General features: G+C 44.8%; 1 protein-coding gene across 8 annotated transcripts in view; it reads right to left on the reverse strand.

The window, feature by feature from the left end:
- The window catches only part of TRIO (trio Rho guanine nucleotide exchange factor), a 254175-nt gene that overhangs the window by 88384 nt on the left and 139955 nt on the right, over window positions 1-25836 (reverse strand). For all 8 annotated transcript variants that reach the window (XM_060278041.1, XM_060278045.1, XM_060278044.1 and 5 more), the window contains exons 19-28: window positions 22870-22984; window positions 19841-19956; window positions 13508-13630; window positions 11397-11591; window positions 11116-11231; window positions 10254-10320; window positions 9491-9600; window positions 7156-7225; window positions 6357-6446; window positions 2329-2421 (exon numbers count right to left, since the gene is read on the reverse strand). In XM_060278041.1, coding sequence (XP_060134024.1) covers window positions 2329-2421; window positions 6357-6446; window positions 7156-7225; window positions 9491-9600; window positions 10254-10320; window positions 11116-11231; window positions 11397-11591; window positions 13508-13630; window positions 19841-19956; window positions 22870-22984 — 1095 coding nt within the window. The remainder of the gene's footprint in view (window positions 1-2328; window positions 2422-6356; window positions 6447-7155; window positions 7226-9490; window positions 9601-10253; window positions 10321-11115; window positions 11232-11396; window positions 11592-13507; window positions 13631-19840; window positions 19957-22869; window positions 22985-25836) is intronic.

Raw genomic sequence — 25836 nt, forward strand, 5'->3', positions numbered from 1 at the left:
CGGTATAAAGAACGCCCAAGGTTTCTCAAAGGGCTATTAATGTATTCCAGGAAAAAAAACTAGATTACTTTGGGGGTTACCCCCCCCCCCGGGTAGTTAAAAAGGATTCAAAGGAGATGAATTAAGTGCATCTAATACAATACAGAAAAGTTGCTTGGATGTCACAAATTTCATTTGGTAGACAATTTCATTCATGGGCAGGCTCTCAAGTCTCATGGCTAGTTTATTCATACACAACTTCAACCATCTGCCAAGCCTCCTTTAATTGCTTTTAATGGATTTTGGGGTCCCTGGACACTCTGCTGAGCAGGTGCGCAGTAACCTTGCTCTCTGAAGCATATTGTAAAGACGGGATCCCTCTCTGCTGCTGATTACACAGAGGAAGGAGCAATGCAAGGGAAGGTAAGCAGCATGTTTAATTAAAACCAATAAAGAGAGGTGGGGGCAAGGCTGTGAGCAAACAACAAGACTTAATTTATGAATAAAGTGAAGTGCCTGTGAATAAGCAAGAGCAGTAACGCTATACGCCAAGCACGTTCCCCTTTAGTTGTCTCCCATTACATATTCCAGATTTTAATAGGCACACTGATTTGTACAGGCGGCAGGAGGAGCCAAACAAGGGCACTTTCCCTTTCAATTTCGTATGCTCAGGCCAGTTGGGATGAGCCCCGTTCTTCCTTCACTTTTCCTCCCAACGACTTCACAAACCAGAGGAAGCCTTGCCAAGCAAGGCGCTCCTTTCATGAATTGACTGACACAGTAACGGACTCTTCTGTGCTTGCTTTCCAAGTAAAGACTTCCTGGTGGGGCCGCCGCCAAAAAAGGGGAGACACCCAAGAGTGTCGTTCCTGTGGTGGCAGCATTTCGAGGGTGGAACAAGGGTGTGGGGCCAGCCCCCTTGTGTTAAAAATTATCGTTTTAACAGGGATGAGGGTTTAACTTGTGTGGGTTATGCTTTATTTGGAGGGTTGGGTTGTTTTAAATTCTTGTTCAATGTTCTATGTTAATTTAGATTTTTCTATCTGTGGGCTGGAGTATTGTTTAGGGGCTTTTATTGGGGAGTGTGTTGTTTATTAGTGTGTATACATCAGTATTCTTTTTATTATGTATTTTGTGCTTCGTATATTCTGTTGTGAACTGCCCTGAGACCACGGATATAGGGCAGTATACAATTGGTTTAAACAACAACAACAAAACAACAACAACATGTGAAGTTCATTTAGCAGCTTGTTTAGCCTCATGCCCTTGCCCTGTATGCCCAAAACACTATAATAAGAGGAGCTGCATGGCTAAGAGAGTGTTCACACCGACCCTGGCCAGTGTGGGAACAGCCTCGGGGGTCAGTGTAACTATGCTGATCGGCATACAGTCATACCTCGGTTTAAGTATGCCACGGTTTGAGTATTTTCAGTTTAAGTACTCCGCGGACCCGTCTGGAACAGATTAATCCACTTTCAATGCTGTAAAGTGCTTCAAGAGGGCCCCTTTGGGTCAGAATGCAACCATAGTACTACTGCATGGGATTGAAGGTCCTCATTTATTCATTTGAGACTTTTAATCTTCCTCATCCCCCCCAAACACTTATGCTTTAAAAAGAGTTATATATTATTTAAAAACATTTAACTGAATGCCATTAAAAACCTAATACAAGACGTGGTCCCGAAAATCCATGCAGCACAGAACACATACTTCACGGGGCAAACGTCACCGCTCTATTTTTCCTGGTACATCCTATCAAACATTTACAAAACGTGAAGCGGTAAATATAGTTGCCAAATTAAGTGTGCGCTCTTGCAGTACATAACCTGTAGAAGACATACATGCATACACAGGTGTCCTGGATTCAGGGACAAGATGTAGAACTGCACTGACCTGTGCATGTTGTAGCAATCATGTTTGCCTGCATAAAGTGTAAACTGCAGAGGTGCACTTTAGAAATGTAATTTCTGAAAGAACCCTATGACAACTTATCACCAATCATGTGCATCACATTGAATTATGAAGCATTTTTAACCGGGCGATCAATTGACTATTTCCCCTTTTCAGATTCCAAGTAAAAGATTCTATTGCAACAGAATTTCAAGATCAACCCCAGATATTCCAGCAATCTCTGCTGCCAACAAAAACCTATTTTTTTAAAAAATAAAATAAAATAAAAAAGAGAGTAAATGATTTATGTCCTTCATAACTGACACAATAAGCTTATTTTGTACCTGGATATCCACACTCAAATACATACAGTAAGATGTTTGAAGCAGCATCTTTTTGAGTGTAAAAGGTACCCACCCACACACCTGGGGGCCATGCCAATAAGAAAATGGTGCTTACCTTTAGAAGAAGCTGATACTTTGTTATCCGCTGGACAGGTTTAATAAGGTATGAGGAGATTGAATTGGCTAGCCCATGCCGCTGCTGTATCTCCTGTGTTGGAAAGAAAAATATGTGAGAGTAGTAGTCAACCTGGAAAGTTTGCAGCAACATTCTCTGTTTCAAGAACGGGAGCAGATCTCACAGTAGTTATGCGCCTGTATTATGAGATCCGAAAATCCGTTTACAATTTTTAGGTTGAGTCTACATTTGTTTAGTTAAAAGGAAGTACCACTAAGTTCCATGGGGGTTATCCAAGTGTGCATAGGGCTGAAACCTGTTTCACACAAAACAGAACTATGGCTGGCGAGTAAGCCACTCATTATGAAGAGCGTTATTTACTAGAATTCCCAGCATGGGCAGGATGAGAAAAGACAGCGGCAACTTAAAAAATAATACACAGAACTCTTGGCAGATTTCTTATCAGAGTGTCTGGGCCAACCTAATCAGCTGGGAGGAGTACAAATAATAACAATAACAATAATTTATTAAAATAAATTATTATTAAAATATTCATAGTGCAATGTCATGAAAGTTGGGTAGTGTTAACAGAAGGCAAGTGCTACTTGCTTTTCATCAGCATAACACAGAACTGTTCAGACATGTTGCAGTTATGATGAGAACCAAACATGACTTTTCAGATTCTTTCCCCCAAAGCCCCTCCCTCTCTTCACACCCTGCAGTCTCTTGTCTTTGGTGTTGTAAGCTCCTTGACTACCTTCCTTTTAATTTCTTTTTAACGAAGTAATTTTTAAAGCACGCACATGCCTAAAGAAAACGCACACAAAATATGACAGACCAAATCCAACATCCACCCGCACACTTACTATTTTTATTTACATGCTGCATCGTATTCTCATCCACTCCAAGGAAACTATAATCAACCATTACAGTATTTATTCTGGGTGCAGAAATGGGAACATTGAGAGGATGGGATGGAAGGGCAACGGCCTATGAGCGCTATCTGCCGTTCTAAGGACTGCTTTTTGTACCAGAGAGGACATTTTTCTTTTCTTTTAGAAGACCCTGAAAGCCAGCAGAGGGAGCTACGAGTTTTAAAAATAAATAGAATAATGCATGAATGTGGTGGGCTGCATTTAGAGAAGCGCCCATGCGAAGTCTAAAGTCCATTTAGTCAAGCATCCTGTTCTCACAGTGGCCAGCCAGGTGCATGTGGGGCGCCTGTAAGATGGTATTAAACTGTTAGGGGCTGCTGAAACAAAACAATTCTAGAACTTCCCCTCTTGGTGCCATTGCATACCTCCTGGAGACCTTCACTGGGCTTCTAGGGTCCATCCCACCTGCTCCTTTGCTTTTAATTTAAAAATGAACACATTTCTGCATACTTAAAGAGCTACTGTTATCTTATATGTGGGTGGTGGAGCTATTTTTCGTCCAAAGTTCACCACCCAAGTTTGCTTTCCATATGAACCTACCTGGACCCTGATATCATCTTCTGAGGCCCCTTTTCATGTGCCTCCTCCACAAGAGGTCCAGAGGGTGGCAACATGAGAATGGGCCTTCTCTGCAGTGGCTCCCCATCTGTGGAATGCTCTCCCCGGGAAGGTTCACCTGGCGCCTTCATTATACACCATTAGGCACCAGGCAAAAATGTTCCTTTTTAACCAGGCCTTTGGTTGATTTGACATCCTATGCCTTTTTAAAATGTGTGTTTATTCTTCACTACATATTGGCAGGGGGTTTTAATACAGTCATAACTCGGTTTAAGTACGCCTCGGTTTGAGTACTTTCAGTTTAAGTACTCCGCGGACCCGTCTGGAACAGATTGATCCACTTTCAATTACTTTCAATGGGAAAGTTCGCTTCAGGTTAAGTACGCTTCAGGTTAAGTACAGACTTCTGGAACCAATTGTGTACTTAAACCGAGGTACCACTGTATAGTGATTTGTTCACTCTATACCAGCTAGACTAAGTTATACCATGTTTTCCCTTTTTAAAGACACCGTTTTATAACTTTTTTTTCCTCAAAAAAACCAGTGTCTTATTTTCAGGGGATGTCTTATTTTTTATTACTGTTTTTATTACAGTACTTGTATAATACAGTATTACAACTTGTGGCGGGCTGGACCGTGCGCGCACACACAAACATACACATACGCCCATGCCTTCCCTCCCTCCCCGCGTTCAGATGGAGCAGGCTGGGCTGGGGAGGGGGCACCTCGTCGGCACTGGGTCTCGGCTTGCACTGAGGGGCTGCAGCCACCCTGCCAGGAAGGGCCCCTACCCCGGGGTGTCCATGACCGTGCTGCTAATGTGCCACCGCCAAGGAGCACAGAGGAGCCCTCCTCCTCCTCCTCTTACTGCTCCTCCTCCCTCCTCGCAGGCTCTCTGCTCCTGCGGCGCTGCTGGGCTCTCCGAGCGTTCTGCGCTGCAGCAGCCACCGGTTCCGGGCTGCGGGGAGAGTAGGCAGGGCGAGCACGCGCAACCTGTGGGAATCGATGCGCTCCCATCTGCGGCGCGTGCAAATGGCCCGGGAGGCCTGCTGCTGCTGCCGCCAAGTTGGGTGTCCGCCCGAGGCGCCTTCACCGCTGTAGCTGCAGGCTTCCTGCGGGGGAGCCTGCGAAGTGCCACGCCGAGGCTCCCTGGGAGAAAGCGTGTGGGGGCTGAAGCCGGAGGCAGCGGGGGGCAGATTCCGGCCCCGGTGACGTCAGGCGCACGCATGGGACCGGGACCTGGGGGGGGGGGCGGATCTCGCTCGGCTCCGTCGCTCTCCTGGACAGCAGCAGCAGCGGGAGAAGTGCACGCTCGGCCCTGGCACCGTGGCACAGCCCCTGCAAAAGTGCGGGGCAGAGTGGCAAGCCCTAGAGGAGGAATTCCAGACGCTCCAGGAAACTCACTCACGGTTCTGGGCTGCAGGGTAGCAGGCCTCCTCAGCCTCTGCTGGCTCGGCGCTCCGCCCGGCGCTGCTGGGCGCTCCGAGCAATCGCCACTGCTGAGTGCTCTGTGCTGCAGCAGCTGTTTCCGGGCGGCAGGCCACCTCGGCAGGGCTGGCAGGCATGTCTTATTTTTGGGGTATGTCTTATATTTCGCAAATGCTTAAAATTGCTGCCCTGGCTTACTTTATGACTACGTATTAAAAAGGGGGAAACACGCTAATACTCAGAATATAATGTTTTAAGCCCCTAAATGCATTCCTGAGCAGTTCGTGCTTCCAGAAGCAGATTTCTTCTTTCACTTATGCCTGGCAGAGATATACTGCACCCTGTCCTATTTCTGCAAATCCTACAAGCGCAATACAGTTGATGGTTTCAAAGAGGAACAAAGCACCATATTTTAAAAGCAATTTCAGCTCCAGCTGCTGAAATAACAGCATATTGCTTGTGTGTGTGTGTGTGTGTGTGTGTGTGTGTGTGTGTGTGTGTACAACTAGGGACACTGATTATATTCTTGCTGAGTTATTTTGATTTTTTTCCCCATCTCTAGGATAGAATGACCACAGGGCAGTTTATAATTCCGCTCACAGAGAAGTTCTGTGGCTGATGAGTGTTAAATAACTTTACAATATAATAACAGCACCCCTTTCGATGAGGCATCACAAAGTCTGTAGGCTGGTGACTTTAAAAAAATGAACAACAACTAATATGATATTGCTCAACTCATTATGAACTTCTACTGTCTAAAAACCACACACACACAGGGAAACGTCTCGCTCATAAACATCCAGTGGTACCTTGGGTTAAGAACAGCTTAGTTTATGAACAACTTGGAATAAGAACACTGCAAACCCGTAAGTAGGTGTTTTGATTTGTGAACTTTGCCTTGGAAGCAGAACATGTTTTTCGCTTCCTGTTGAATGTGTTCTATTTGTAAACTGAGTCCCCCGCTGCTATAGGAAAGCATGGCTTGGTTTAAGAACGCTTTGGCTTAAGAATGGACTTCCAGAACGGATTAAGTTCGTAAACCAAGGTACCACTGTACTTTCAAAAGGGTGAGAGATTTAATTCAAACACAAGGGTCCTGGTACTTACATCAAAATAAGCACCTGCATGTTCCAATATCAACTGGGTAGAGTCTGGTTTGTTCTTGCAGTAAGTCACATACATCTGGAACTTATCTGCCTGCAAAAACACAAACAAATGTTGAGCGTTTTCTTCCAAACGTTACATCTGATTCACACTTTACCTTGCAAAGGATCGTTTTCTTATCCTGGTCAGCTGGATAAGGAAACTTGCAAGAGCAATTAAAGAGGAAAGAAAAGTCAGAATATAAAGTTAAAACTGAATCAGGCCCTCTGACACTCATCCATTCACACAAACGTGTGTTCGTCTAGCAGTTAAAGATTCTAACTGTGAACCTATTCTGCATCAATAAATTCCAAGGATCCACCATGAGTTGCCTTAATTTCATTCTAACATTACTGCATTTTGATCCTGTTCTGTGCCTCTCTGTAATCTTTAAAACTGAAACACAGAATTCTTATTCACATTCTGCAAACCATTTTCTATGCCCCAACGCTATTTAGAATTGGCTCTTTAGATTGTATCAATTTGGCAATTATTTGTAGTAATTTGAAAAATCAATAGAAATAAATGGCAGAAAAAAATTAAGTTAGCTCTTTGTAGAGCTGATGGACCCCGTTAGTCTTCAGCTTCTCATACATAACACAGGTATCATGTCTCTGAATCTGACTTATTTTTTTCAGGACAGTGGTGTCACATGTACAGAGGGCTTTTTTTTTTTTTAACAACAGCGCTCTCTCTCTCTCTCTCACACACACTCACTCATATCTGGTTATTTGCTATAGAAAAAAAAAATCAGCTCTCTTACCCAAGTAACGAAACAGTGACCAACATCTTCAGGAAGCTGCTCATATTTTTCTAGCTCTTTCAGGAATATACTGTAAAACAACAACAAAATGACAAAATTATTTTCAAAGTCCTTGCCAGATTTTCATTAGGATACCCCAAAATCATGAGTAGTGACCATAAACATACAGTGGTACCTCGCAAGACGAATGCCCAGCAAGACGAATTTTTCACGAGATGAATGCGTCTTGCAATCTGATGGTGCCTCGCAAGACGAATTCGTTTTGCGAAAAATTCGTCTTGCGAATCACGGTTTCCCATAGGAATGCATTGAAATTTAATTAACACGTTCCTATGGGCAAAAAAATTATAAAATTTCAATGCATTCCTATGGGAAACCGCGATTCGCAAGACGAATTTTTCGCAAAATGAATTGACTCGCGGAACGAATTAAATTCGTCTTGCGAGGCACCACTGTATACGTACATATACCCGTGAAAAATTATCTGTACAATCCAGTTTCAGCTGAAGTATTTAAGTTCGACTAATGTAGTAACAGAAGAATTAAAAGGATGCTATGTATTCCCTTGCAGAATTAATTGCTGCTTTGAAATTGCTTTACTTTGGTTGGACCACACAAGCAACACGTTACAGGAAAAGCCAAGCTTCATAAAAACCCACTTCTACTCTATGACTAAGGACTAACTCAAGATGCCCCCAGTTGGACCTTGAACACACAGTCGGTTATAACAGAGTTAGAAATTATGGTACACTGTGGAAAACCAATTAATATACAGTGGTACCTCGGGTTACAAAGACCCCGGGTTACAAACACTTTGTAACCTGACTCTGCTAACCTGGAAGTAGTACCTCGGGTTAAGAACTTTACCTCAGGATGAGAACAGAAATTGTGCGGCGGCAGGAGGCCCCATTAGTGTTACCTCAGGTTAAGAACGGACCTCCGGAACGAATTAAGTTCATAACCCGAGGTACCACTGTATCTCCCATCCTGATCTAGTTTCAGCACAACAGTGAAGATGAGCAAATGACAGACTCCTAGTTACATACCCAGAACTGATTTGGCTATAATCCTGGGTAGCACACTGAGGAGCCAGGATAGCCCCGAATCTGTGTATGTCCACATGGAGCAGAGGCCTCCATGCAGGTCACGTTAAGATCTGAATGTCACTCCTTAAAAGGCGCAGGAGGGGCGAGAGAACTGGGTGACACAGAGCTTGTTTCTGGTGCCTTCCATTCCAAACACACAGAGGACCCCGGCACAAGCATGTTCCTGACCTTCCAGCTTGCGCAGAATTGGCAGAGATAAATCTTGTATAAAATAGGGCTCCCCCGCCACACAAGTGTGCGCCAGATGACTGCTTTGCTTGCAAGGCCTGGCTGGTAACAGTAGCTGCATTTGTTCTTATGTTTAGGGCAGCATTTCAGAGATTGTGGGAACGTTTTTAAAAAACAGAAAAGCAACATTGTTTGGTCAGCTCAATGCGCCAGCATTCCTGAACTCCTCTCTGGAGGTGATGCGGGTATCTTGTTAACAGGAGGCCTAGGTGTGATTTTTGTGCACTGTGGTGCAGGTATCGCCCCTACCTCACTGGCAAACACTGTATATTCCTGCGTATAAGACTACCTTTTAACCCAGGAAAATCTTCTCAAAAGTCAGAGGTCGTCTTATACGCTGGGTCGTATTTCTTATACGGCGAGTACATCCCAAACGCTATATTTTAACTGGAAAAGTTGGGGGGTCGTCTTATACGCCGGAATATACGGCACTCTTTTGCACCTCTATAGAGTATGAAGCTTCATACAAATCCTGAATTCAGACTGTGCGCTCGAATCATGGCAAGTTCACTGTTACTGCTTTCTGCAGCTATCACCCCATAAGTGGAAAATGAAATGTCATACTCATTCATTTATGGACTATGCCAGGCACCCCCAAGCATTGGCCCTCCAGATGTTTTGGACTACAATTCCCATCTTCCCCAACCGCTGGCCCTGTTAGCTAGGGATCATGGGAGTTGTAGGCCAAAACACCTGGAGGGCCACAGTTTGGGGATGCCTGGACTATGCAGATCTGCAAAGAAAAAGAAGTCCAGAATATCCCATTCTCTACCAGACTGAACAACCTGGCATTTTGCACTTTCGTTCTGGCCTAGAGATTTAAAGTTCTATTTTAACCAGCTGTTTGACAAAAAGTGGATGCCACAGAAACTGAAGATTCACCCGTTGCAGCTACATACTCTCTCGATACATTTACAGGCAAATGACAACCATATAGTTCTTTACAAGTGTGAGAAATGCTTTACAGTCAGCCTTTACTGACATCAGGCCTTCTTACTCACTTATTATGGAATTCGTAGATTTCCTGCATGTTTCCGAAGATAATATGCTCCTTATTGACAATACCAGGTGGGATCTCTTCAACGCCACTTGTTATTTCCCATAGATATGTCTGGTCAAAAGCACAAGACGAAAGGGGTGAACTGTGAATTTGCTTGAGGGTAACAACTCAAAAAGCAACCTTTCCAAAACTGAGATATACAAGATCATACTAATATCTGTAATGTATGGCCACATTAGCTTTTATTTTCAACTCTGGTCTGGTTTCATACAAATGAAATTCTAACCATAGGCCAAATACTTCATGGTATACATGAAGTCAGAGAGTTTAAAACCCAAGCATTGCAATAGCTACAACAGGAACACGATTCCTCTCTGGTTTTAACAATGAACAGGCATTTCTGTCCAAAGAGAATGAGCCGGCTCTCGAATGTGCGATACACATAATGGAAGCATTAGCAGAGGATCATCCCTTTTATAGAAAACACCCAAAGCCTAAACAAAAGCAGCAGTCCGCTCATGGTGACCCCCCCCCCCAAAAAATAAAAAGTGTAAACAAACTGTGCCCATGTCCAGCTAACATAGGAGTTTTGCAGCAGCAAAACAAGATGCTGGCCAAGTCAGCAATGGCTGCCTAGTACATACAATTCTGTTGACAAACACGTCTGCTTAAGATGCAAGAGGGCACAAACTGGCCCTTCAGTTCTACAGTTTGCAAAAGTTCCACGCGAGACCCACCCCACATCACTAGGGTCACACACTTACGTCCAAGCACTCCCGGAGATCTCTTACATAAGCCTTCTCTGTCTGGATAAGCTCAGCCATGATGAACCTTTGAAACAGAAAGGAAACATCAGTGTGCTAGAATTGTCACACATCACTCCGCTTGGTTTACCATGGATTTATATTGTGAATAGGAAAAGCAGGACAGAGAGTTCCAGCGCACAAAGTAATTATAAAGGGGGGGGGGAGAGTTTATTTGTTTTTGCCGATTCTTAAGCAGAGACAACGTTGGGTCAACAGTCCAAGACTGAATACACCATGGTTTATGAAGACTTCTCCCTCACCCCTTGAGCACCAGCTTTGGTGCAGATTTGGCACAGAGACGGAAGCTTGGATTAAGCCAGGGTTCCCCCTTATGCCTGAACTGGGGAACTCTGCCGCAAAGTCAGTGAACAAACCAGGAAAATAAGTCACTTCAAGCATATCCACAGAATACACACAAAAAGCGAGAAGTGAAAGCACTGGGATTTCCAGATAGAGGTCAGATTCCTTAAAAAATAATAAACCATGTATTTTTGGAACGCTTTGATTTCTCCCTTTTTCTTTTGTACATCGTGCTTGGTTTACTGTCCTTCTTTATCGTGTATATGGAGAATTTCCAAAAGCAGAACTTAACATTTACCATCTATAAAGGAAGAGGGCTTTTTAAAACAACAACAACAACAACAACAACAACAACCACAACATTTCATCTACTCAAAAAGCCAGCTCCTTTCAATGTGTAAGGCTTGTATCGGGAAGTGGAAAAACACAAATGGAGGGTGGTGGTGGTGGAATATCAAACCACACACGAAGCTAAACCATGCACAAAGATTTCTATGGAGTGCGGAAAACACTGCATTACTCTTTCCTGCGGGCAGACTTCCTCTTTTCTTCATTAAGCTCGTGTGCAGCATCTCTCAGCTTCACCTCTGACCCAGGGACGCTGGCTGGGATTATATCCAGCTGCAGGCTTTTACTCTGAATTAAGAGGGGGAAGAAGACAACAGAATTAGCAGAGCCAGGGGGGAAAGAAGAGAAAAGGCAGCTGTCTAGTAAGGAGCTTAAGCAGCCACGCTAAGCCAGCCCACGTTTCTGCTAGCAGAATGACAAAAAAAAAAAAACCCAAAACCCTGCAGCACTTACCGATTTATTGGAATCCGAAGAGATCCCCAGGGCTTTCTCTAAAGAGGTCCTATATTTTTCCATACGCAGAGAGAAGTCCCTGTATCTTTTGTCCACCGCTGTGACACATTTTTTAATCTCCGCTGCATGGGCATGCCCCTTTTCACAAAAGCCGTCCGCCAGCTGTATCAACAGCTTCACTCTCTCTTTGGTTTGCTGTGGGGAACACAAAAGGCAGAAAGGTAGCAAGTGGGGCAGAACGGCACCTATACGTACAGTAAAAGAAGGATCCTCACAAGGGATTTACCAGATAGTTTGCAAACAGATGAGGCGTCTCTGAACAGCTCTCCGTTGCTCTTGCCATAACACACACACACACACACACACACACACACACACACACACACACACACACAGGATTGTTATTTGATTTCAAACCATCCATTTAAAGGAGGAACCATCTATTTTGAGCTTTCGGGGTCCTACAAAGTAAGGATTTGATAAGCAGAATTTTTCTAAGAAATCTGCTTCTCCAGCCTCACAACTCAAGTTTATGCTATCCCAGATTGCTGAAAAGCAAGGGTCAAAGCAAGGAACGGAGAGCTAAAGCTTCTAGTCCTCGTGGTGGCAGAGGAAAGCCAAGGAATATCTCAATAGGCTTGAAGAAGTAAGGGAGGAGGATTCCTCGCAGCCAGCATATTTATATCCCCCTACAGTTTCCATTTTCTCCTAAACAACCAATCCCTGTCTTCCTGCTCATCACATGCCAATTGCTTTATGCCCCCCCCCTACCTAAACCATCCTAGATGGCCTAAATCTCAAGAATTGGAATAAGACGAATATAAAACGTGATGTTGGTGTTGTCTTTTTTATTTTTTTAAAAAACCAATGCAAACAAAATCAGAGATAGCGTGATTCTATACACATCTAACTAAGAAACAGCTAAGCAGCATGTCTAAGAAACAGCAGCTGCCCATGATGAAAGCCCCGTACGCTGGAGAGGTGAAATGGGCAAAATAAGTGACTGGCTCTCTGACCTTACCTTCCAAGTCCCGGACTGCAGAATCCGGGACCGGCAGCCGTATGACACCGGAAGTTGCGTCAACGTAACTTCCGGTGTCGCTTTGCCCTTCTATGGGCACCAAAAATGGCCACCGCCGGCTTCAAAAGTAGCTTCTACGCATGACTGGAAGTGTGTTTACGCAACTTCCGGTGTCGCCCCGCCCATCTATGGGCACCAAAATGGCCGACGCCGATACCGGAAGTCGCAGCTACGCACTTCCGGTCATTCGTAGATGCGACTTTTGAAGCCGCCGGCGGCCATTTTTTGTGCCCATAGAAGGGCAAATCAGAAAGGAAAAAAATGGCCGCCGGCAGGAGAAAATAACGGAGGAAAACAGGAGACGAAGTGATACGGGGGACCACCGGGAAAAGGTAAGTAAAAACGGGGGTTTCCCGGGGAAAACGGGAGACTTGGCAGCTATGCTCTCTGACACAGCCTCAACTTAAACCAAACTTCAGTGGCACAGCTAAGAGCATAAAAGGTGGGATCCAATGTCAGAACCAGCAAAGATTCTAGTTGAAATTCTTTACAACAAGCTGCCCTGAGGACATGCTCTGAGGCACCACAAACAGGTCATAAATAAAATAAAATAAAATATAATCCATTTACTTCTCAAGCACAGTTCTTCCTCTGGACCCTGTATTTCCTGAAACACATTACTGATAAACACCATACTCAAATTGTTCCGATACCACAGTGAAATGTATTGCCGCGTTCCTTTTACAATATAGTGGAATGGACTCCGTAGGTACAAAATACCTGCAACTAGACCGCTTGCTCCTATATAAGCAGGATGCGGTTTACTGGTCAAGTGCTGAGTTGTTCATTACTTGCTTAGCTAGCCAACCCCTTATGCTTTCAGAACACAGAGGACCCTGTTGCAAAGCAACGATATGTTGCATATTGCAATATATGAGACCACATATGGTTGGGGAGAGGGAAAATACCTGCCTGTCCCTGCACCCCTTTCAATCAACAATGCGGCTCCACTTCTCCCCAAAGAGATTTTTAAAAGGTGCAAGACACAGGCAGAAAATGGCAGGGGACCTTCACCACCGTCGCAATTTACCTTGGCCGTAATCTGAAATTCTTCATGCTCCTTCAGCAGCTCTTGAGTATGCTGGATACTGGAGCCGGTGGAAGTGTGCGTAGATAAATAAAATTCTCCATTGTCATGGATCCACTCAAGAGCCTAAGGGAGAGAAAGATCATGAAGAAGAAGAGTTAGACTACCTTTCAGCAAAGGCAACTTATTTCTTGGGTGTAGAATCCCATTCGAAACTCAGGTCACCTGTTCCTGGGCTTCTCCTAACATCGCCCGGGCATCTCCCAACATTATCCGAGCAGGCTGCCTCAGTGGGAGAGATGATAAGCAGAGCTCGTCACATGACCTCTCCTGAAAGATCAGCTCCACTAGGCACTTCCTATCCCTGAATTGTTTTCAGCTGGTCACTTTAAGAACTATTATATAACTTTCAAGAAGTGGAGCCAGAAATCACTTTTTACACTAGGCATCCCCAAACTGCGGCCCTCCAGATGTTTTGGCCTACAACTCCCATGATCCCTAGCTAACAGGACCAATGATCAGGGATGATGGGGATTGTAGTCCAAAACATCTGGAGGGCCGAAGTTTGGGGATGCCTGTTTTACACCTTTTCCCTCCCCGTCCCTTTCTCCTTGCGTGCTGTGTCTTTTAGATTCTAGGGTCTATTTTTGTTTTAGCCACTCTGGGAGTCTTTTTTGGCTGAACAGCGGGGTACAATTGCACCAAATAGAAATAAAAAAATGCACCCAACCGATGTCCTTCTGTTCATGGAAGAGCTTTTAATCCAGTGGAATGATTGTCCTTTTTTTGCCAAATTGTCCTTCCTCCTGTAACACCATCCTGCCACATGTCATCCTATTGCAGTGGGTCTTCAATTCTCCGGAATAGATTGCTGGGGAGAACTGGAGGTTGGAGGGAGAGGGGAGATGGCCAAAAATTGCCCTTCTCCTTCCAACAGCAGAGGCATCCATTGGATCAAAATCAAAGTGAATGCGCTTTGAATACCACAGATTGCAAAGATTAGAACCTGGGAATGATCCTGGTAACATCAAGGCCTGGAGTTAAGTGGTGGGGAGATGTAGCCATTGGTTTCTACAATTCAGAGATTCCTTCTTCTTCATGCATACTGCTCAAATATTGTGAAGAATGTACCTGGGACAGTAGTCAGTGAGACCCTTAATCTCAGGCTTGGGGGTTTGAGGCCCACATTGGGCAGAAGTTTCCTACATTGCAGGGAGGACCATCACGGCCCCTTACAACTCTGCAATTCTATGAAAGGCCCTTTGTAAGTGCAAGGGCACCAACTGGACACCAGTCTTTCTGGGAAGCAAGGTAAAAGGTGAAGGGAAGATGGTTCAGTCTAGTCAAAGGCGACTACGGGGTGTGGTGCTCATCTTTCTTTGAGGCAGAGGGACCCGGCGTTTGTCCACAGACAGCTTTCTGGGTCATGTGGCCAGCATGACTAAACCGCTTCTGGCGCAATGGAACACCGTGACGGAAACCAGAGTGCATGGAAACACCGTTTACCTGCCTGCCACAGTGGTACCTATTTATCTACTTGCACTGGTGTGCTTTCGAACTGCAAGGTTGGCAGGAGCTGGGACAGAGCAATGGGAGGTCATCCCGTTGCAGGGATTCGAACCACCGACCTAAAAGAATGTGAACCAAGCACACCTTGTTAAACTTGCCACAGCGTAACCTATTTATCTACTTGCACTGGTGTGCTTTCAAACTGCAAGCTTGGCAGGAGCTGGGACCGAGCAACGGGAGCTCATCCCATCACGGGGATACAAACTACTGACCTTCCAATTGGCAAGCCCAAGTGGCTCAGTGGTTTAGACCACAGCACTTGACCTCATCCCCAACAAAAGAATGTGAACCAAGCACGCCTTGTTAAACTTGCTACATCCCCACCTTTCCCCTTGCTGTAGTAGTTTAAACTGTGAGCTTGTTGGGGCACCAACCCATGTTCCCCCCAACCCCCATTGCTTATGTTACTCTAAACAGCACTGTGCACATAGTGGCTGAGTTATTTCTTACCAATAATAATTCATGTGAGTCCCTTGACCTATGTGTATAGCATTGTGAAGCGTTCCCCCCCCCCCGCCCCATGGAATGATACCTGCGAATAGTTCCAAGCATTGTCCCACAGGAATCTAGAACATTTCACCGGAACGGTCTCTTGCGTTCAGATAGAATGAAATAGTTCAGGATCAGTGGGAGAGCGGCCCCTTTCTGAAGGGTATATTTGCAGGAGAAATTAGGAGGTCGCGACACAAAAAACGCCACAGATCCCATAATCCCCGAAATGAGGTTAGTTTTGCAGGGCTCTCTTCTTGGTGGGTGTTTCTTTGTTTCGAGGCTTTCTGACAGCCTTCCTTAGCCAAGCCAAAGCACCGCCAGCAAAAGCAACGAGACAGAGGCATGGCAGGAGAACAGATTCTCCTCTTTGCGAATAGTGAACCCCAAGGGAAGCAGAAGAGATGCCCCAGAAGCTCTCTGATAATATTGTGCAAGATGGTAGGCTTTTTTCACATCGAGAGGGGGTACCACACTGGGGAGAGGGGGCGTTTTCCCACCAGGAATAGCAAGGCAACCTCTGAAATGCTGGTGGAAAATCAAGGAGTGGTCCACGTATAGACCTTCCGATCGGCAAGTCCAAGAGGCTCAGTGGTTTAGACCAGTGTTTCCCAACCTTCTGCCTCCAGCTGTTTTCGGACTACAATTCCCATCATTCCTGACCACTGGTCTTGCTAGCTAGGGATGATGGGAGTTGTAGTCCCAAAACATCTGGAGGCACAAGGTTGGGAAACACTGGTTTAACCCACAGCGCCACCTGGGTCCCTCGCCTGAGAAGTAGTTCCCATCAAACTGAGTGGGACTTACTTCTGAGTAAAAAAGGGTTGCTATTGCTCTGTTTCAACATTTTTCAAGGATGAAACTACATCAACACTTAAAAAATGCACAAAGCACAGCTAGTTCCTGGACAGAAATACTTGAGATGCGACAGGCAGAAGAATATAATGTTCTGGAGAACTATATAAAGAGATGCTAGGAGTCAGGGGGCTTTTTACACTGCAATTGAAGCTCCATACCAGCTACCAAAAATTATACACTAGAATATCTACCAGCTAAACTGAGCCGAATACAACCATCAAAGAAGTTTGGTTGTTGAGAGCATCCATGTTCAAACACATAATTTTACAAAAATGAAACAGCAGGGCTTTGCTGAGAATAGAACAGCAGCTTTTGGACCAGCCGTTCAATAAATAATAGCTTATTTTCCAAGAGATCAGAGAGATGAGAAAATCTGCAGAGATCCGTACCTCTTTTGAAACAAAACTTAGTGAAATCTGCCCCACCAACCACCACTGATACTGCCCAGAAAAAGCTTGACCTCCCACCATTTTTCTGTGTACTTAGTTATTTTGGTCTTATTATATTTAACTGAAAGCTTGCTTTCTATAGTATTGGAATGAGTTCCTACAGCTACTTCATTTTTGAAATATGTTACATTACATTTAGATCACATGTCTGAATCCATTTCAACCAAATTTGAGAGCAATGCTTTTCAACCCTCTTTATCGTTGCGCTGGCAATGGCCATCTTTAAAGAGAACTCCTAGCACCCCAACAAAAACACAATTTTAGAGTTCTTTTGGAGGGGGAAGGACGACTCATTGGGTTGTATGCAACGGGACTTCCTCTTTCCCTCCTCGCACGCTCCCCAAATCTGCTCTAGAGGGTTCCCAAAAAAAACTCTGGAGCAGATTTGGAGGGTGTGTGGGAAGCTGCAGGGGAGAGAAGGGGGGGGGCTTTCTGTTGCATGGATGGAATTTTGCAGTGCCTATTAAGCCACTCTTAAAATGTGCCACTAGCTGCAAAGTGCAAACTGCACAATCTGGGTTATTATACAGTTTTGGGTTGTTCCTCCCACCCCCCTTTTATTTCCCCTTACACATGGGTGCTGTTTCTTTTTTCCTCTTTTATTTACATCTCACCATGTTTAGCACACATATAATTATGCACTTATTTGAACTTTCAATAAAGATGTCTAAAAGGAAAAATAAAGAAAAACGACTAAATGGGCTTAGAAGAGTTGCAAATGGGGTTATAAAGGAAAATACATTTGACAGAACCTTTTTTATATATATGTAAGGGGAAAAGAGCAGGGACGTGGGTGGCGCTGTGGGTTAAACCACAGAGCCTAGGGCTTGCCGATCAGAAGGTCGGCGGTTCGAATCCCCGCGATGGGGTGAGCTCCCGTTGCTTGGTCCCAGCTCCTGCCAACCTAGCAGTTCGAAAGCATGTCAAAATGCAAGTAGATAAATAGGAACCGCTACAGCGGGAAGGTAAACGGCGTTTCCGTGTGCTGCTCTGGTTTGCCAGAAGCGGCTTTGTCATGCTGGCCACATGACCTGGAAGCTATACGCCGGCTCCCTCGGCCAATAATGCGAGATGAGCGCGCAACCCCAGAGTCGGTCACGACTGGACCTAATGGTCAGGGGTCCCTTTACCTTTACCTTTAAGGGGAAAAGAAAGGAAAGCTCTCCCACCAGCCTCCCAAACTTGTCCATGGGGAACCTACATGGACTGCCAATGTTTTAAGACTACAGCCATGCTTCGACTTCCGGAGGTTTCGACTTCCCCCGGAAGTCCTTTCATTGTGTGCGCCCGGTGCGCGCGCGCTCTACACATGTGCAGAAGCACAAAATCGCGCTTCGCACATGCGCCGTAGCGGTGCTTCGACATCTGAAAACCTCGCCTCACGAAGATGGCCGCGGAACAGATCGTCTTCGTAAGTCGAGGTATCACTGCATGTAAAATGACGCCATAATCTTAATGCAAACATTCTTTACCTTTGCCGTGACTGCACTGTATAATATTAAAATATATAAAAGACAATATGGGTTACTGTATTCTTTTGCATTCCATCTTTGTGTCTCTACCCCCCCTACCCCCACCCCCCACAAATGGATACTCCCAACTAACGGGCTACCTAGAAAACTTAGTAAAGCTAGATTGTGATAAATAAAGTTACTAGAAACCTGCACTCTGAGACGCACACTGGCTGGTGAATTCAAACATACAAAATTCCATCCCCATAGAACTACCCAATGAGTGGGCCATTTTTTCTATGACACTGGTACACACGTGTTCTTCCTTTCCCCTTCGCTTTTTCCTTTCTCTGTTGTATATGCCTCATAAAATCTTGCAGATGGGTCAAGGAAGGTTGGTGTGAGAGGCTGCTGGGTCCCTGCATCTCCTTTCCTACCTGTGCTATCTCCAGATGCCTCGGTGGCTGCAGTAAACTCAGCCAATTAGGGCGAACAACAGCCGACTCCAGCTTGAGAGCCGCCGGCAGTCTACATCCCCTGCTGCTGCAAAAAGATGCTAGCAGGTCCCTCGCGAGCGGCTTTTCAGGAGATGTGTAGGGAATGCAGGACCTGAAAACCTAAGAGGCTGCAAAGCAGAAGATTGCACCTGGCCCTTTAGATCCCAGTTATGTGCTTCCAACTTTCTGCTAGTGAGCCACCAGCATACAACCTACTGTAGTTTAAAAGCAAGTCATTTATAGGTAAAGGTAAAAGGACCCCTGACCATTAGGTCCAGTTGTGACCGACTCTGGGGTTGTGGCGCTCATCTCGCGTTATTGGCTAAGGGAGCCGGCGTACAGCTTCCAGGTCATGGGGCCAGCATGACAAAGCCGCTTCTGGCGAACCAGAGCAGCGCACAGAAACACCGTTTACCTTCCCACTGTAGCGGTTCCTATTTATCTACTTGCACTTTGATGTGCTTTCGAACTGCTAGGTTGGCAGGAGCTGGGACCGAGCAGAGGGAGCTCACCCCGTAGCAGGGATTCAAACCGCCGACCTTCTGATCAGCAAGCCCTAGGCCAGGCATAGGCAACCTTGGCTCTCCAGATGTTTTGGAACTACAACTCCCATGATCCCTAGCTAACAGGGCCAGTAGTCAGGGATCATGGGAGTTGTAGTTCCAGAACATCTGGAGAGCCAAGGTTGCCTATGCCTGCCCTAGGCTCTGTTAGGGATTTATTAGCACGTGCAGCACTTCGCACACTATGGCCTCCTCGCAAGCAGCATCGTGCTGATTGAAACTCCTTGTGGTGCAAAAGGACTAGAGGTTAGAGTGCCGACACACTGGCACGAAAATTCAGCATTGCCGCAACGGAGAAAAGGGACAAAAGGGCATTTTTTAAGCACAGGCTATACAAATCAGTGAGACATGATGCCGCTCGCTTCTCGGCTGCCTGTTGGGAGAAGGGCTGCAAGCAAACATGGGCATTCCAATCCAACAGCGTCAGGAAGAAAAGGCTGCTTAAAATACAGGCCCTGACCTGCTTGGCGCTCCTTTCGAAGACCACGTACTGCTGACATTGGTCAAGGCGTCTTTTCCTCATTGTCCAGTAGTGTAGGACACGGTTTTCCCTCTGGAAGAGTTCGTTCAGGATATCTGCCGGATCATAAATAGGACAAATAAATCGGTGTGCTGAGCAAAAAGCAAATGCCTATGGAACTGATATATCTGGCAAGCCGTTGAGGTAACTGAAATGAACATAAGGAAGTCAGGCATACATCAGCAATAGTTGAAAACAAGCAGCAGTGGCAAGAGAGCAGACTGAAAAACAAATTTCATTAAATCTCACATATTGCTCTTGGAATACAAATTCAGTATTTTGTATGTAGAAAGGTTGAATCTTCTTGTGTCTTGTGTAAAGAGTAAAGGACCCCTGGACGGTTAAGTCCAGTCAAATTCAACTTTCGGGTGCGGCGCTCATCTCTGCTTTCAGGCCAAGGGAGCCGGCATTTGTCCACAGACAGATTTCCGGCTCATGTGGCCAGCACGACTAAACCGCTTTTGGCACAACAGAACACCATGACAGAAACCAGAGCGCATGGAAACGCCATTTACCTTCCCGCTGCAGTGGTACCTATTTATCTACTTGCGCTGGTGTGCTTTCAAACTGTTAGGTTGGCAGGAGCTGGGAAAAGCAACGGGAGCTTACCCCGCTGTGGGGCTTCGAACTGCTGACCTTACGATCGGCAAGCCCAAGAGGCTCGGTGGTTTAGACCACAGCACCACCCGGGTCCTTAATGTGTCTGGTGTATCTGTGTCTTACATTTAAATAGGGCCTTTATGTTGTTATTGCAAGTGCTCAATGCATGAAGCAACTCTCGCAAGCAATAACTTCTACACCCAGTGCTGCCTGCTTGAATTTTGGGGATACCAGGGTATGTCCTTACTCATTCACTAACTGTGTTTGGATTATCATATATTGGCTTAGTACCCTTGTACACACCCACCTCCCCTTATGTGAGTGAACAAGCCAGCAAATCTTCCTATCATTAACCGATGTGTCCCACTGCATCCAAACTGGGAACGTAAGGCTGACAGTTTCAGAACAAGCCAGGATATGAAATCATAGTTGAGAGTCGGATTCATATCCTGGTTTGTTCTGAAACCACTGGTCATAGCATCCCAGTTCAGACCTAATGAGAAACTAGTGTTAACTGAAGACTTCCTGGTATGTTCATTTGCTTGCACAAAGGGAGAAGTGCAGAGATACTAGATCCATTCGTATCTTGGCTTATTAAATGGAGATACGATCATCCAAAGATGGCCACTGAGTGTCCCAGAATTCATGGCAGATCAGCAGTACAGCATGAAAATAAATAAATACAAAGCTATGTATATACATATAAAATAAAATAAATGAAACAAAGTGTTGCTATTTCAGCTCCTCACTGAGATCTGCAATTTATTTTCGCATTCCAAAGGGTTCACCATACTCCTAACTGGTCCTCAGCTTGCTGTTTTCAAACACATTGATTTGTCTATTTATTCATTTAACGTATTTCTGTAACACCCTTCGATTTACAACCATCTTTTTATTTAAAGGAACAGTCAACAAAACAGAGTGCAGAAAAAGCATTAAAAACAGAGCCAGCAATCACAAAAAACACAACACCACCAGGTGTTAAAAGTCTGCCCGGGGAGCAAGAAATAAAAAAAATATTCACCATGCACTTAAAAGTTACTAACACAGGTGCCAGGCAAGCTTACCTGGGTAGAGAGTTCTAGTAATGGGACACCACAACTGAAAAAGCTCTCTCCCCAGTCATCACCTGCCTCACCTCCAATGGCGTGGCCACTCAAGAGGAGGGACTTTGAAAACAACTGGGGTGTATGTTAGGCTGCTGTAAGAGCAGGTGTTGTATTGGGGACCCAAGTCGGCCAAGCTGTGCAGGGCTTTAATATGCAAACACCAACTAACTTCATGGAAGACTTTAAAAAACTATAAGCACTACATAGGACACTGATTTCATTATTTTTGTGCATTCTGATTCCTGCTTATTTTAAGGATAGGTCTTGAACATTTTCTCTGTGTTAATTCTGCTACAGCTATTATTTTGTTTTATTTAGCAGTTTGCAATAAATAAATGTGCTGCCGGGTTTGTGGAATATGTGGAATATTTTATTTATATGAAAGTTATAGAAACTCTGTATATTTATATATATATATAGCTGACAGACAATTAATTGGAAGTTTCTTAGTTTTTTAACCTCTCTCTTTCTTAATGCTATATATCTCTCTCTTTATCTATTCTTTTCTTGTTCTCTCTTTTTCCCCTCTTCTTTTTTCTTTCTTTTCCTCTGGATCGATGTTTTCATTTTATCTAGATCCGTGGTTCCCAACGTGGGGGGGGGGGGCAATTTGAGAATGAGTTATTAACAGTGAATGGCCTTTTAGGCTTCCTCCACATGAATAGGCGTTCACTTTTTCAATAATAAGAATTATATGTCATGGGGAGGTGGGGCGTCAGGATTTTAGAGATGCACGGCCAAAAAAAAGTTGGGAACCACTGATCTAGATTAAAGTTTTAGCCTGGACAAAAAAAGATATTTGATTATAATCTTTGTATCTCTCTTTATAAAACCTGATACAATTTATTCAAAAAGGAACAAAAATAAACTCTGTTTCACACGCAGACACAGGTAAGTGTGCAATTTACACAAACAGAGTAAACATGCTTAAATGTTTGGCACTGTTATAATTTGTTATCAATATATTATCTCAAGTTGCAATAAATTCCACAACTTCCACTTTTGTGCTTCCCCCCCTAAAAAAAACTACCTTATTTTTTACACGGTGACAACCACAGCCTGGAGTTCCTTATTGCACTTAGCATGGCTTGAGATGTCCAAGCAAACAGGGGCAGCTGATGCACAGCTGATTTGCACCATTGTTTTGTTTGTGCTTCGTGAGTACCACCCGAATAAACCAGAACTGTATCGCCGCCTTACCAACGGAATGGTTGAACTCTATTAAGATCAACAGGAACCCAGCCAATCGTGCATGCTTACTTTTCACCTGCTGTTCAGGGGCCTTGATGTGAGTCACCATGCCTGGCATGTTGACGCTATTCCTGTGCAGGTATTTCAGGAACACATCAGCATTTCGCCGTGCCAGCGTGCAAGCCTGGAAGAGACCACAGACAGACACATCAGTGCAGGCATGCACAAGGTGATGCTAACTGAGCTTGTCATGTTAGGCACTACAAGTGGAAATTTAAATTCCACTATAGAATTTGTGCGTGCAATGGCTTGAACAAACAAAGCAAATTTTGGTCCATTCCTCTTGGGCTGCACAACACAGATGCTTCTATATGAGCAAGTAAGGAACCCTGACCATTAGGTCCAGTCGTGACCGACTCTGGGGTTGCGGCGCTCATCTCGCGTTATTGGCCGAGGGAGCCGGCGTATAGCTTCCAGGTCATGTGGCCAGCATGACAAAGCCGCTTCTGACGAACCAGAGCAGCGCACGGAAACGCCGTTTACCTTCCCGCTTGGAGCGGTACCTATTTATCTACTTGCACTTTGACGTGCTTTCGAACTGCTAGGTTGGCAGGAGCTGGGACCGAGCAATGGGAGCTCACCCCGTCGCAGGGATTCGAACCGCCGACCTTCTGATCAGCAAGCCCTAGTCTCTGTGGTTTAACCCACAGCGCCACCTGTGTCCGATATGAGCAAGTAGGAAGGCTCAATTCCTCTGTGCCATGTTCTTCCATGGATGTTCCATGCCTGGCAAGTGGGATGGATCCTTGTGCCCCAACCTCAATTCTCCTAGTACCACGTGCTAGGACTTTTTCCAGAGTGTGGCTGCAGGGCATCAACTGTCAAGTTATATTTTTTTATCAAGGAAAACATCATCACAGTGGTTTAGAGAGAGAGAAAAGCAGTTTAGTTAAGTTTATAGGACAGTCGCTGGTCATATTTTTACATGGGCATGTTCAGACATAATGCTGAGCCAAAAAACATAGCTTAGTGTGAGCACACTTATCCCTGGGGAGGAGATTACACCAGTTTTGCTCCCCCCCCAGTCCTTTTATTTATTTATTTGTAAAGTTATAATCTATGCTCTCATAAAATATATATATAGTAAGACCGGATGCAACATGTAAAAATAAAAACGAGCCAAATGGCCTCTAAGGCATCATTAAATACATCAATAAATGCTGATTGGTTAAAAGAAAAGAAAAGAAAAAGCATATTGTAAGGTGCTTCAACATTTGTCCGAAGGGAGAGATGCTTTCTGTTGAATCTCTACCATGGCAGGGAGTTCCACAGGGCAGGGTCTGCCACACTAAAGGCTTGGTCCCTAGTGATGACCAAAGGAACCTCAGGGGTGTGGAGAACCACTAGAAATGTCCCATCAGAGGACCCCAGTGATTGGAGTCTTTTAGCATTTTGTGGCAGCCAAAACAAGGTCTGGTTTAGGGCAGCATCCAAACATGAGGCTGTGGTTAAGCTCTCTCCTCCTAAACCAGGCCTCCAACACTCAGGATTCAGGAACAGAAAGTAAATCTTTTCACAGCAAGCTTTCTATACAGATTTCCATGCTGTGTTTTGCTCTTAAACACTAATGGGGAAATAGTTGCTTGATGTGACCAGCTGCCCTCAATTATTACATTATTTGCTAGGACTCATAATCTGCAGATTATAAACGAGGAGCACGATTGCTGTGTAGGCACCAGCAGAGAAGGACTTAAGTGCAAAAATATCTTAATTATACCATCTTCTAAAGAGCAAGAGTGCTCGTTTTGGAGTTCTTCGGGTAGCAGGCCAAAGAATAAAACAAGCTTTAACATTAAAAAAAAAACCAAGCAGCACTCAGTTCCGTTGAAATCATTCTCTTGAAGCTACTAATCAAGGAGACTAACTGAATATTGGAGGCAGAAGACAGAGGTGCCCATTAATATAATAAAGGCTGCAGCCCTAAATGTAGATTTAGGAACTCAAATGAGGTTCACTTCTGAGTGATCATGTTTAGTAGCAGCTGAAAAGCTAATAGAAATAAAGAAATTTCATGCATGGTATGAATTGAGGTCCACTGTCTGGTCACCTAAATGGACAAAGTAGCAATAAGTTTACACTACAGAACACACACTCGCCTTAACCGCTGCAGCCTTTCCTTTCTCTCTACTTTAAAAATGAGCTGCTGATATCTGAACACAATTAGTAGAAAATGGAAAAGTGGTAGCAGAGGTGACTGCTGGAAGCCCTCGATCCGGCCAAGTCACTATGTTAAGCCCTTTACATTGGCCAGAGAGTTCTTATTCATTCAACAACATTCATGGGCAAAGTGGACTCTTATGCTTATGCCACAATTAAATCTATTAATTTTGTAAACTGCCGCAAGACTCTGCTGTTTTCGCAAGGTATCTCGTAAGCCTTCCTTTATTTTTAGCGCCGCCAGAAACGGCAAAAAGCGAACTTGTCTCAATATTAAATGGGCAATCAAGCAGATTGATGTCCTTGTGCTTCCTCGCTTCTTCTGCCTTCTGCTCCAATTAACTAACTGCACTATGTTTGACAGCTTTTATTTGCTATTTTGAGAAGCCGCAACCTTCTTCTATATCCTGCACCCGCCCGTTAGCTTTCCAGCCCATCTTTCCTTGTCCCTTTTCTCTGCAGAAACAGTAAAAACGGATTGACAGCCGCTGGCTTCAACTCTGCCACACCAGGGACCCGCTTTTGAATTTTATATTAGGTAGGAGGATTCAATTGGTGTTCTTAAGTTGATAAGACGGGCTTTTGATTCAATGGACACCTGCTGCTAATGGCTGAGGAAGGGGAGGTGATTTATTGCTGTTTTTCCCCTTCCCCCTGCAGCCCACTACCACCACCTTTTCCGGAGCGTCCCCCCAAGTTTTGGGGCAAGTTTTGAGGGCTGCACAGGGAGGGAGAAAGACACAAAAACCATCTCTCCTTTTCTCCTTTATGAGGAAGCAGCTGCAGGATCAAAACCCCTTCCACGAGCATGAACAGGAT

Source organism: Zootoca vivipara, chromosome 8 (genome assembly GCF_963506605.1).
Source record: "Zootoca vivipara chromosome 8, rZooViv1.1, whole genome shotgun sequence".
Taxonomy (NCBI): Eukaryota; Metazoa; Chordata; class Lepidosauria; order Squamata; family Lacertidae; genus Zootoca; species Zootoca vivipara.